Source organism: Apostichopus japonicus, chromosome 13 (genome assembly GCF_037975245.1).
Source record: "Apostichopus japonicus isolate 1M-3 chromosome 13, ASM3797524v1, whole genome shotgun sequence".
Classification (NCBI taxonomy): Eukaryota; Metazoa; Echinodermata; class Holothuroidea; order Aspidochirotida; family Stichopodidae; genus Apostichopus; species Apostichopus japonicus.
The window spans coordinates 6,151,742-6,165,457 of record NC_092573.1 but is presented as its reverse complement, the minus strand read 5'-3'; the positions used below and the strand labels follow the sequence as shown (position 1 = coordinate 6,165,457).

Below are 13,716 nucleotides of genomic sequence, written 5' to 3'. Positions count from 1 at the left end.
ATCTTAGCATTTTCTCTTTTGAAAATACTAGCGATATCATAAAAACATTAAAAAAAAAATTAAAAAATATGCTCAAGGGGGGGCTGCCCCCTTTGCCCCCCCCCTTGGCTACACGCCTGCACACAGCACAGCCAAATCTTCCTTACCACAATGCATCATTGTTTTGCCACCTTACTTCCCCCATCCCCTCTCCGCAATCCCCATCCACCGCCGGGAAGAAGTAGGGAATAAAAAAATTGCAATTTGGATATAAATTTGTCATCAACTTACCCCTATGGCTACTTATTTTGATGTGTGCGGATGGATGTATCATTTGCTGTGGTAACAACAACCTTTCGTCCTCCATGAGGTAGGGCCGTTTGGGTAGAGGCGGTGAGGTCTCCCTGTCATGGTCGGAGTAGTGACTAGATGCCTTCCTCAACAATGGGTGAGGGTGTGGCAGGGAATGCTCGTCATCTTAACAAAAAAAGAAAGAGCAAATTCAAATTGAAAAGATTCTTTCATTTCCACATGCAACAACATAAGCCTACTTTTGAAGAAAAAAAACATACAATAAAATAAGATTACAAGAAGAATAAAAGAAATTAAAAATGAGACGAATGTTTAACGGATGCGATACGTAAACACCTTCCCTTCATTTCTCAACAGCTCAATAACTACTTTGTCGATTTAAAGCGTCATTATAATTCGTGGGGCTGCTGATTTACAACATGTGGTACTTTAGTTAATGTACATGCACCGAGGAACCATGGATCAAGGTTCCCTTTTGCAACTGACAGTACCAAATCTGGTCTTATCGCAAAATTTTGCCATGTTCAAAGTGAAACTGTGTTCTCATATTATGGTACACCAGGATTTTTTATTGTTCCTTAATTTGAATATATTGTGGTGGCGAGACTGACTAACATCTTGAAATGAGTTTGTGGTTGCGCTTGATCAACTGCATCGCAGTACTCCTTTATACATGGAATAATAATCATAATTTCAGTTTTGCACTAGCCTGTTGATATTGGTACAATCTAAATTAAATTCCATTGTATAATTCCTAGTAGACTATACTGCTTCTATTTTTATTTTCTTTGCCTATAATCTCATTCCTTTAATCAAACTTCGTAGCCAGACTTCTATTCAAGTGGGTTTTGTCTGAGTTCCCCCGGTCGGTGAATTCATCCTTTGCCGAACAATGGATCAAAGGTTTAATTGTGAATATATGGCAAGAATATTAATCTGAATTCTATCATAGCTGAAAGATAATTTTGGATAAACAGGTTCGGCTCTTTTATGTAGAATCACTCTGCCGTTTGCAGAACTTAGTCTTTAAATACTAACAAATTCACACATCGCTCTGACTTTGCGTTAATATCATTTTTCTTCTTGTTGTTTTTTTTGGCTCTAAATGCAAGCATTCAATGAACTAAATATGAAGGGATCAAACAACGTATATCTCAATGAGGCTGACATATTGAATCAAAAGTAAATAGACGTGCTAGGAATGAACAAAACCACATACGACAACTGTGATGAAAATATAGCCCCAAAGTAACCTTCAACGTGAGAATATATGCACTAGTGCATTGTATTTAATATCATTAATGAAAGCAATTTTGGCTTAACAACTTATTTGGTGTACTTTATATGATCAAACTCATGCAGAGAGCATCACTGATATAGCCATTTGTAACTAGATAATTTAACATCTATGCCTGACAATTACTGACATAACCTATACATTTGGAGATCACATTTCCAGAGCAGACACATATTTTTTCCCCCAGTTAAAACCACTTTAGTCTGGTCAGGGTTTTCTATTCTACTTCTATCCTAACTATAGATCGTGGCATGGTATGAGTCGTTGTAAAAAAAAAAAAACTTCATCGGTTTGAGCATGTACAGAAATTACTCAAAAGTTGTTACCGTTGAAGTGAAGTTGCATAATAGAACCATATGGCAAGGAGAACTCGATTAAATTGTACACAATCCATTCCAATGACCATATATTAGTTTGTCAAATGTTTCCTACAAGATGTTAAAGCTTAATTCAATGTCAATATTGAGTCACAAAACTATAATTCAGTTTTAGTTTTTTTAGTTGCTTCAAATATCAATGCAGCTGACAGGATGGAAGTAAAGGGAAGGGAGAGAGGGAGACAAACAGATAAGGTGGGGAAAGAAAGTGTACAACTTGCAAAATGGGAAGGCTTTTGTGCCATGCAACTGCCTATAGTGTAATGATTATCATATATCTATGCAATTTGATTCAACACTGTAAATATCATAAGCATATTTCTGGATCTGCACAGTAGGTGAATTAGTTAGAATGTCATTAATCAACCTTCATGGTTTGAAAATTTGTAGCTGAGCCACAGGTGGAAAAAAAAAGAAGGATGGTAGGGATAACAAAGTCGTTAAAATGATAAAATTCCACCAACATAAATATCAGTCTAGAGTCTTGTAGACTGACGCTGTTTATTTGCTCACCGTATGGGGACATAATGGGTGACCTTGGTGACAATCGCTGGGTGACTGGTATCCTAGAAGGGTGGGGAATCATGGTGGGCGATGGAGATAACGGTGATGGGTGAAGACCGTACGACATCGGTCCATGAGGGTGGAACGTCGGTCTCCGCCCCTCTCTTCTGTTGCCATCTATAGCAGCTTGGAGCTCTGACGGGGAGCTCAGGTTCTTCATAGCACACTCATATGGGTAGAGGTATTTCATATACCTGCCAGACAATGAGAGAATACAAGTTATTCAATGTGAAAGGTCTAGCTAACTGATAGCTTTTGCAGATGCAAAATAAGAAGCTAACATGCCCCCTAAAATAGCAAAACTTATTATACAGTTTGTCCAGGCTGGACAGAAGGTCTAGGCAGTGTTGGATGTGGTCTGTAAGTATATGAAGTTGTGAAGGTAAATTTCTTGAGCTATTAAATTGATAAAACAATGGAATAAATACACTGGACATTTAAAAGGGTGTACACGACAGAATGGAATACCTTAAGAGGGCATTTCAGAGATCCCACATATTTCATGGGGTGATAATTCGGAAAATGTGTAAAATAACACTTAAACCTGAGCTATGAAATTATTTTTGTAAAGGTCAACATATAATGTCCATTTGACCTTGAGATCATTTTATAGAATGTTTCATTGATCTGAGCATGCACTTACCAGACTAACTGGGATAGTGGTACATGACAAACAGAGTATATCCCTGTTATGTTCTTATTTTAGTCCTGAAATCAAATAGGATGGTCTTATTCATGCATGTACATTTGTTGCTTTGTGAAATGGGTTGACATATTGAGTAACTGTTTGCTCAGAAAGACTATTATGTCTGCTACAGACCATTCTAATAGCTGTAGTACTAATGACAGTTGTTCTTGAACGCTGCCAGTTATGGTGTAAAGCACCATAATTCAACATGTAAGTTAACACTACTGAAAGCAGCACACTGATGGTGCTTGCAGTTATGTGTTACTACATATGGAAACTCAAAAAATTCCATTAATTTTATACAGGGCTATGGCCATGGGAGAATGGGGAGGTGGAAGGGGAGGGAGAGGGGAACGGGATGAGCACCTAAGATTTACACTTTTTCAATGACTTACATTTAATATTACACACAACAAAAAATGGACAAACTGAATAACATGTACGTGCTACACAAAAGTATAGTTAGAGAAGTTGCAAATGGAAATTACAGTAGTACCCAATTTGTATTGAACCACCCCCCCCCCCCCCCTTGGACACTCTTCCTTTAACAATGAAGCCATGTACCACCCTAATCTATAGTCTACATCACAAAACTTGGGTTGTGGTTGCCATACTGCCCTTAATGGATACTGTTTATGACCAGTTAAAGGAACTGAGCTGTTTCCAAGTGTTAATTTCAAAGACCTCTTTATAAAATTTAGCTGCAACATTTTGCCAGGTGCAAAAGTGACAAACGGCCAGTGAGTCTGTGGGTATGCACTTGAAATAGTAACAAAATGTGATCAACTGTAAGTCAAGGACCATGACAAAAGGTTTCAAATTTCAAGGTTGGGGTGTGGAATGTGTAGCTATTGGTGGTAGGCAATTCTTCTATAGACATTTCTAGCACCATTATTGGTTGAATGTGAAAGTCAGCTAATGTATAAGGTTTCTCAAATACTTTTGTGGTGTTTTACAGTTTTTAGAGGGTGAAATGCTTGATATTCTAACAGGCCAATCTCAGTACTGACTGAGTGCCTGATTTTTGGTCCCACTGTGCAAGCTTTCAATGATGTAATGTAGCATCACTGCGCGTCATACTGTGGGGTGATTAAACTGAGAAGACAATGCCTGTCTGTACCCCATTAGGTCTGGTAATAACAATTTGAATTGATTGTATGGAGGCAATATGACCTTCATGAAATGGTAATAATTAATTTTGCTTCAAAGTGTAATTTTGAGACAAATGATAAACAAGGCTATGGAAGATACTGTATCAACAGAAAAGATAATTAGCAAAGTATGTAACAATATCTTTTAAATTGAGTTTATAAATTGACTCCGACTACTATTGACCTTCTATAAACAATCAGAATGTAAACTAACTCGCCAACCTGAAGGTTTCATTTACATCCCAAAAGGCCAAAGCAAGAGTTGAGCCTTTTTCTATATTTTTTTTTTTAACATAGGTCCAAAAATTCTAACGATTCTAAAATTTAAAATTGTTAACGTACTGAGTTCTTAGTGTGAAGGCGGCACTGGTGATGGAGGCTGGTAAGTTGAGTCCCTTTGTAATTTCACGCCACTGTTTCTTGTTGATGACCTCCACCAGGCCACCCTTGGCTACCACTAGGTTGTAGAGTTCATATAAGTCCAGTACCTGCTTAGCCATGATTGGTATCCGATTGACAGGTGTACCTGCAAGAGATTAGAAAGTTATAAAGGGTTATGACAGGGTCATTCTTTCACAAAATATTCATTCACAAAATATTCATTCACAAACATTCATGCACAATATATCTAAATAAAGAAATAGACTGTCAGCAGATCTTGCTTGAAAAAAACAGGCAGAAAGAGGAAATGCATTAAACATTCAAGTCTGCCTCTTAATTACTACAACATGTTGAGTATGCATTAAGTCATTTGTAAACTCAAGAGTAACTAGCAACAAAAAACTTCTCATTGTCTGAAACTCACTTTAAACTTCTGGGGACCCCAGATACATCTGTAATATATATGAATATTTATATATATATTGAATATATATATATATATATTTGACGTTTACCTCCATTTCACTAACAAAAGTCTGTTCAAAGTATCTCTTTCGAGATCCGGCTTTAGGAATCACAAATGACTTTGAGTTAGTTAGAATCATGTTTGATCTCTAGAGTAAGGCAAATTTGTCACCAAAACAGAACTAGTATTTGTTCGATACAGCTGACAAACGCCTACAGTGGAATTACGATCTTCGAACCCTTACCGGTTTCGAACCTCTGGACATGTAACAATCAGCGTGCATAGCCTAGTGGTTAGGGTGTCCGCATATAAAGTGGGAGGCCCGGGTTCGAATCCCAGTGGAGGCTGAAAGTTTTTTTCACTGTTCTGGATTTTCCAACTCATTACGTTTTCAATTATATATTATATTTAAATATATATGTATATATATATATATTGCATACAAAAATCATTAGAACTCAATCTATATTATGCCAATCTTGTGTATTTCCCTAAGCAACACAACACTGTGGCATGAGATCATAGTTCAATTTATTTCATTTCATGCCATGCAAACATGAAAATTTGCAAGGATGTATAGAGACACATTCTGATAGAATAATTGTGACACACATCATATTATTTATGATTAAAGTTCATAAATTCCTAATTCTTAAAGTCCTAATCTATTCCTTCAAATTTTTAAATTGCACTTACTTCCTGACAATTATTACAGAAACCTCCATGTTTGGTTTCCCCAAGTGGAAAACTATGAAGTCACTCTTAGTGACGTTGCAAAGCTACGAGGGGACTTCCGATTGCAAGATCGGTAATTACTAGTACAGTTAGATTCGTCCAACACGGCAGCATACAGAAATGTTGTACTCAAAGCCAATGTGAATTAATCAGGTCAGACATCCGGAGTCTATGAATGCTAAGTTCTTCAATGCCGCCCTCATTGCCTTTCGGAAACATTTCCTACAGTAGTTTTGATCAATTGTCTTTGTCTTTTCTGTATAAACAGTTTCATGTCTGATATTCAAGATCTAGATTGAGGGGTGAGGAGACAAATAATTCAGGATACATGTACACTGTACAGCAGGGGTAGGCAACCTTTTTGAATGAATGGGCCAGATATAAGGAGTGAAAAATTGACTGGGCCGCACCTAACCAACGACCTGCTGTTGATCTCATACCTTTGATTCCAAGGACTTTCAAGCAATAGGGGTGTGTACTTAATAATCTGTATTCACAAAAACATAATGTCAATACAGTACAGTTGATAATTTATGGGGATAATAGGCCTACCTGACAGCAACATTAGTGCCGATAAATTCTAAGCAGCTACCTCATTTTTTTTCTTTTCCTTGAGATTTTCTCACGGGCCGCAAAATAATCACTGGCCCACACCTGCTGTACAGTCTAGCTATAATATTCAGTTATACACCAGCTTAAAAGTACCCTGATATGCCTGATTATAGACCTATATCAAATTTTTAAAAGATATCAACATTTATACGAGTTGCAATTTGGTATTATTTGACTTCAAATTATGGGTAGAGAGTTATTGCAGTTCTACAACAATAGATTGCTAGCATGACTAGTTTCGTGAGTTCAATAAAGCATTGTCTACCTCGCCGATCTCCGTAATTTACAAATTTTTAATAAACCAGTATCTATACTTTCCTTTAAATCTCATGAAGTTCTTCGTCGATCAATTAATGGAGTTCTATAGTCTATTCATTGATAATACAAGTAAGTACAATTAAATCAAATTTATAGTCGACTTGGAAAAAATGCAACTTTGTCAATGATATATAACTCTAAAGGTAATATTATTTGATAAAAAAAAACAAAGATAAAAAAAAAGGATAAATATGAAAGTCATTGTACTTTTAGTGGAATGAACTACTTAATAGTCCATTGTTGATATATTGAGATAATTTCTACTGACCATTTACTGTATACTGAGCACTGCCATAACTTATAGTGTATGGGTACTGTTTAATATAGTATAGGATAAGACTACAGGTAGGGATAGAAATAGGACAAGGAGATCCCCACAAACCAGTCACTTACTGTCTGAAGGTAATTTGAAATGAATACCTACAGTAAAACACAGGTAACCTTACTGGCTAACATTCCTTAACTGGTACAATATCTATGTCAAAATGTCATCATCTTTTTTTGCTTGTAATTTAATTTTGCTGCATTCATCAAAACGTTGAAATGATGACATTGCTGAAGCATTCGGTTTTAATGTGAACTGTATCATTTTACTACAAATTGTTAAATTGATGATAATTGATAATTTTATGCATCATTTTGTTGCAAAATGTTGAATTGCTCAGGATTTAACCATTTTGTTACAGATGTTACAAAATACGTTTGTTGAAGGAAAGTTAATATTTATAAAATTAACATTTTTGACAGGACCGTAACATTTCCATAGGAGCGTCCTGTAATTGTATAAATAACAAAGAGGGAATCCAATAACTCTTGACTGAATTAGATATTAGTTGCTAACAATTTTTACAGTCACGCTATCGAATGATCACAAGGATAATTCAAAACAACCAGCAAGTAATTATTACAATTAATAAAACCATTATATTTCTATTACATTAATTAATTAATTAAGTCTAATAATCCTTTGAAAAGTTTCCTGTAGGCTTCATACTAATGTACATATATAACTAAAGCACACTATAGGTCAAGGGTTATGCAAATTAGATCATGCAAAACCAGTAGTACTACTGTACTGTATATGTGAACTAGTACCAAAGTTATTTTCTCTATCATCTGCATTTCATCTTGTTCAAACATTTCTTCCCATCCCCCCTCCCCCCTCCCCCCTCATCCACATACACATCTCTTTTATCTAGACTCGATCGTTCTTGGATGATTGCTGAAGGGACCTGACTATAAATTATCCTGTAATTGGACAGTTTAATAATTATATTTTCAGTAATACTGCTCTATCCTAACGAGAAGACAACATTGTTGCGATAACAAAGTTGAACATGTTTGTTTTTTCACTTCTAATGATGGTAACATCACCATCCATGCCAAGTGGGCGTATAATCAGTGACAAATTTTTGTAATTTCCAAAGGGACTGTACAAATAAATTGACAAGTTCCGAAATATCGGCGATTCATGAAAACCCGTGGCGACGTTATGAGACCTTGGAATGGTTGTGAATCAAATATCTTGCATTTCTAACTCATTATAGAATGCTTTGAATGCAGGAATTACTGTCATGGCAGGAAATAATCTCGTAATATGAGGAGCCATATGGGTCTCCGACTGCCCTGTCTGAAAGTGCAATCAAAACCGCGGTCACCTAAGATAATACAATTTTCTCACAGTTTGAACTTCAAAATTATACAATCATATAGGATGTAATAATGAACAATAACAGTTTTCCTGTTTCAATTGGAACATATTAGTACAACTTCACAAAGTACCAAATGGGGATTTAGGAATCCGTACTGCCGTCACCCAACGATACGATTGCTATTGTATTTCCTTATCAAAATTGTTTGACGACATGGTAAAATTCTTTTCGAGTGAAGATTAGGGTAGAGAGAAAACAAGAAAGGAATTAAAAATCAATCAATGATGTGAATTGTATTCAAGTCATAAAGATTTTTTTGGGGGCTCTCATTGCGTGATTAAGTTCAATTCAAACTATTAATAGAGGTATAAGTCGGCGTGATAAATCGTATTAGGATGATTTTTACTATCGAAAAATGTGAACTCATGTCGAGGGGGGTGGGAAGTGACGTCATCTGCGAGGAATCAAAAGTACAGAGGAGTGATCAAAAAGTGCAATGCGGGTTAACAATGAATTGGGTGATTATCCAGCTGTGGGAATTTATGGTTTTTCGTTTGATCAATTTATTTTTTACTTTTGCCCTATAATATATTATCATGAACGCAAACACATTGTATACGTTATGCAACATACAAAATAATTTGAAGGTACTGAAGGGTCTTGGATAATACCTGTCAGACAGGAATTAGAAGATACATGTTTTTAATCACCAAAAAAATACCTTAATGGCCAATTTTAATTAATTTCATTAAGAACAGATGATGGGCAGATCTGCTTGTGTATAATGATGACACACTTGAAGATATAACTTTCATACATGATTATATATAATGGCTTTCATGGGAGGAGTTAAAACCTGATTAGAGGATGAATATTTATGTTTCAGTGTGGACATGCAGTTCACATTATATTTGCCATTACAGCTGTATGGCAAAACTTGTTAATATTGAGCAATAGCTGTATCCATCAGAACTGGTTTAATCCATGAGCATATTAAACTATAGCAGAAACGGCACTTAATTGTAAATTATTTACTCCAGAAAGGTACTACTGTAAGCTCTCATTCATTATTCGTGTGCACCTAATTAATTTAGTGAGATGTCCTTGGAAAATATGATGCAGGCAAATTGTTCATGTACTAAATATTCTTTAATTATTAACTGTAAGGTAAAAGTAGGTCTTGTAAATGCAAATATCCGAATTAAAATGTCTCCCATCATTGTATGGCATGATCGAATTAATATCATAAATATATGATGTTAACTGAAGCGTGATGTTTAGGACTAATTGGCAACCAACACTGTATACCTTTAATTGTAAAATGTGTAGTTCATACAATAGTTTACATAGATTTATATTAATAAACATTATTCAAATACCAAAGGTAAAACCACCTTCCTTTGGACACTATTGTATGGGACACTATTCTTTTACACAATAGTGCTTAACAGGAAAGGACACTATGGCATAGTACCTACAAGGACAGATTAACAGTCGGCTTACTGTAACAGTCATTGAGACAAAAAAGCATTCAACACATTTACATGGGGGACCTGTTTACACTGGTCAGGGAGCTGTAACACACCAAATGCAGATTGTATCCTGTTTACTATATACTGTAAGGGCAGGGTGGGGAAGGTGCGGGTGCAAATAAGTGGAGGAGAAGGGAAGGGTGAATGGCTAAGGGATTGGTTCAGGTGTTTGACATGTCTATTTGTATGAAAGAGCACAAAAAGACAAAATGGACAGTGAAGAAACTACCATGATAGCATGCTCTGTTAAGGAGATATGACACTTTGAAGATATCAAAATTTCTTTGAAAACGACTGGTGTAGAAAGACTTACTGTGAGGGTGTGATGTCACATCCTCACTTCCTTAACATTTGTGAATATATTTCTTTAAAAATTATTTACATTTTTTAACACATTTGAAAATAATATAATCAAAAATTCTTCAGATGTTTAATCTCAAATAATCCCTTAGACAAATATGAGATCTCCTGAAATATCTTTTGGTTGAAAGTCATGAAATCTCACAAAATATTTAGAGAAAAAAAACAAAGACTTTTCAGGAATGTGAGGATGTGACATCACAGCTAGTCAGATTTCAGCAGTTTCTACACAATCTGATAAAACTTTACACTTGAATATCTCTTTAACCAAAAAAGATATTTGAACAGTTTTTTTCACCATTGTGTTTCTTTCATTGTCCTCTTTCATATAACATAAACATGTATGACAACTGAACCAATCCTTTAACAATTGTCTGGGGACCAGGCAATTGGATCTGATAACTTGATATGTGTATATAGTGATTGTGATACACTGTATACAGAATAAATGTCATGGTATAGTGACTGTTTCAGATCAAAGTTTTACATCACCACAGATTTGATTCAGAGCCTTAAATTCAACTCAAGTGTGCCTTTTTTTGTTGTCCAGGGCTGGTGTAACTAGGCCAACTCAATGAAGGCATCTTGCACAGATATGAGCTGTCAGAATCTTATCGAAGATTTAAAGCAATAGAAAATTTTGAAATGAATCATCTTGTTGAGTCTGACTGTGCAACTTAACCATATGTATGCAGTTCCATTTCTGGTGATGCATTGACATCTTGAGGAGAGGTCTGTGCAGGAAAACAAGTGGGGAGGGGAGGGGGTTAGGCAGGGCCCTATGGGAGAATGTTAATTCATCCAAACTACTACATTTCCAGCTTATCCCTCTATGTTTGTCTCTCGTATACAGCCAAACTATCATCACAATGCTTTGATCAGGAAGACTTATGGAGGTTTTGTTGATCATTTCAGAACCTAATAATGGCTAACACAAATTTTGAACAAAGAATCAGCTGATTGTATGGGGATTGGGGAAGGGTTGATTGAGTGGATGGCTGACTCATGTACACTTACTGTCATTAATTGTCACGGTAACGAAGGCAATGTCATCATCATACACATGCATATATGACCTCATTTGATTTCTTTACAACCTACTCTGTATTTCCAATCAGATATGAACTATAGTCCACAGCAACTTACCAACAAACCCATATAGATAAACAGCATTTTAAAATAATGACAAACTGTAGTTGGTAATGAACCTTATTGAAATTTCATTTCCTGACATATAACTTCTCCCATCTATGCCATGATGACCCTTGTGCATTATGGTTAAAATAGCAAGCTCAAGCTGCAAGCAACTGAGAAAAACCAGGATAAATCCTACAAGGTTAATCAGTCTATTTATAAAAACAAAAAAAAACAGTCATATTGTATTATCCTATTCAACTATGATATTAGATCTTTAAATTGATCCTACATGTTATATGCCTATGTGGTTAAAGAGCTATTAGGAATCTGTTCATTCCAGCATAAAACCTACAAGTTCACTGCTCTTTAGATTAGGTAATCAATAGATTTAAACTGCAATGATCAAGTTCTTCTAGTCTGGTGATTATTTGGGTGACACCGTGGTCTTGTAAGGTCATAGGACTGTACTGAACTGACCTGGTAAATAAAGTGACCCAAATCCAAGCCGGACTTTCACACAATTATAAATCATCAAATATAAATAAGTGCTGAAGTTAACGGTCAATTAGTTTAATGCCCCAAATATGCTAGAAATTTAGATAGTAGTCACCCATGATTAAATTTCTACAAGCATCATTTTTACTGCCTTAATAGACTTCTCTCTCCTTTTTCCATTTATGGAGTAATCAAGTTTTACTTTACTTTACTTTTACTATCAGTTCACTGTTCAGGTACTTATTAATATTTAATATTTGACACATCCTCCGGCATGATGTCTGTGCTAAATGAGAAGATTATCAGAACCTCAAGGAATATATCATTTTGAAATCTAGCAATTTTTAGTGTGCTAAAATTTGGCCAGGTCAATCAATGTACTGATGACTGTTCTTAAAGTGGCAAAATGTCTGTGTAACCCTCCCCCTCCCACACCCCCCATCCACCTCCCCCCCACACAAAAAGGTGATCATAGTTCAGGCTCTATAGTAATTACAGGCTACACATACAGCAACTTTAGGCACAGAAACCACCCAATGGAATTATCTTTAAGGATGGTCTTCAATTTGGATTGCCTAGTATAAATTAAGACTGACCGCTTAGCCAGAGGAGCAGGGGGAGGGGGAGGAGGATGGGCCTTAAGCCTTTCCCAAAAACTTTTCTGCCCTCCCTCCCACAAAGAAATGGTCTGAAAAAAGTGTTTCTTAGAAAGCAGGTTCTGGCTTATCCTCTGGAAAAGCTTTCGCCCCCCAAACCCCCCCCCCCCCCCCAAAAAAAAGGAAAAAAAGTCTAGCTATAATATGACCCTGAGTAGGACACATAATCTGAAACTATTAATGTTACTTGTGATGCAATGGCCTAAATATGGGACCATGTGTATACATTACACAAACTATGTCATGTGTATACATTCTGTTTCATGTTTCTTTGCTCTGTTCTTTTCTGAGTGTGTGTGTCAATTAATGTTTTATTTTTTAAATATTTTTATTACCTATATTTTTATCGTTATTTATGAATATTTAAATAATTACGTTGTACCAGATGGTTACAGTACCACATTTATTGACATTAGCATGTTGCATCATAGTTTTACCATATTGCGTCTCATTTATGTATTACTTGTGAGTTTTCTATGTGTACACATATTATTATATATTCCTTGCTGTTTACACCTGAATTACAGTAAATATAGTATGATGTCTTATTGCTTACTTTTAGTTTTATTAAACTTTTACTGAAACTTCTATTTCATGAAAAATATATATGCTGTCAATGTGTGTATGTACAGTATGACTGAGAAATGGCTCTCGATATTATTCTTCAAAAAGAATTGTTGCACAGTATTAATGTTAATTTTAGTCAAAGCTGTAATGTCAATTACAGAATGCTTTCTTTATTGACACAGAATTCATTAATCGAAGGCAATTCAGATCTGAAAAGCTAGTTCCCACAATTCTGTTGGATCCACAGTAGGTCGACAGAATATTTAAGTTGTCAATAACATTTAGCAAATTAAGTACCTGAATTCCTGACAGATGGAGGATAAGGAGGGGGGGGGGGGGGCTAATAACTCAATTTTTATACTAGGCTACAGTGTTATTAACAACAAGCATTTGTACAGTACTAGAAACAGTATTGATCGTAGGACCCAATAACGTTT

General features: G+C 35.7%; 1 protein-coding gene across 1 annotated transcript in view; it reads right to left on the bottom strand.

Annotated features, from left to right (window-relative positions):
- The window catches only part of LOC139978415 (protein dead ringer homolog), a 36,185-nt gene that overhangs the window by 6,613 nt on the left and 15,856 nt on the right, over window positions 1-13,716 (bottom strand). Inside the window, exons 4-6 of the mRNA XM_071988629.1 lie at window positions 4,711-4,894; window positions 2,479-2,723; window positions 271-456 (exon numbers count right to left, since the gene is read on the bottom strand). Coding sequence (XP_071844730.1) covers window positions 271-456; window positions 2,479-2,723; window positions 4,711-4,894 — 615 coding nt within the window. The remainder of the gene's footprint in view (window positions 1-270; window positions 457-2,478; window positions 2,724-4,710; window positions 4,895-13,716) is intronic.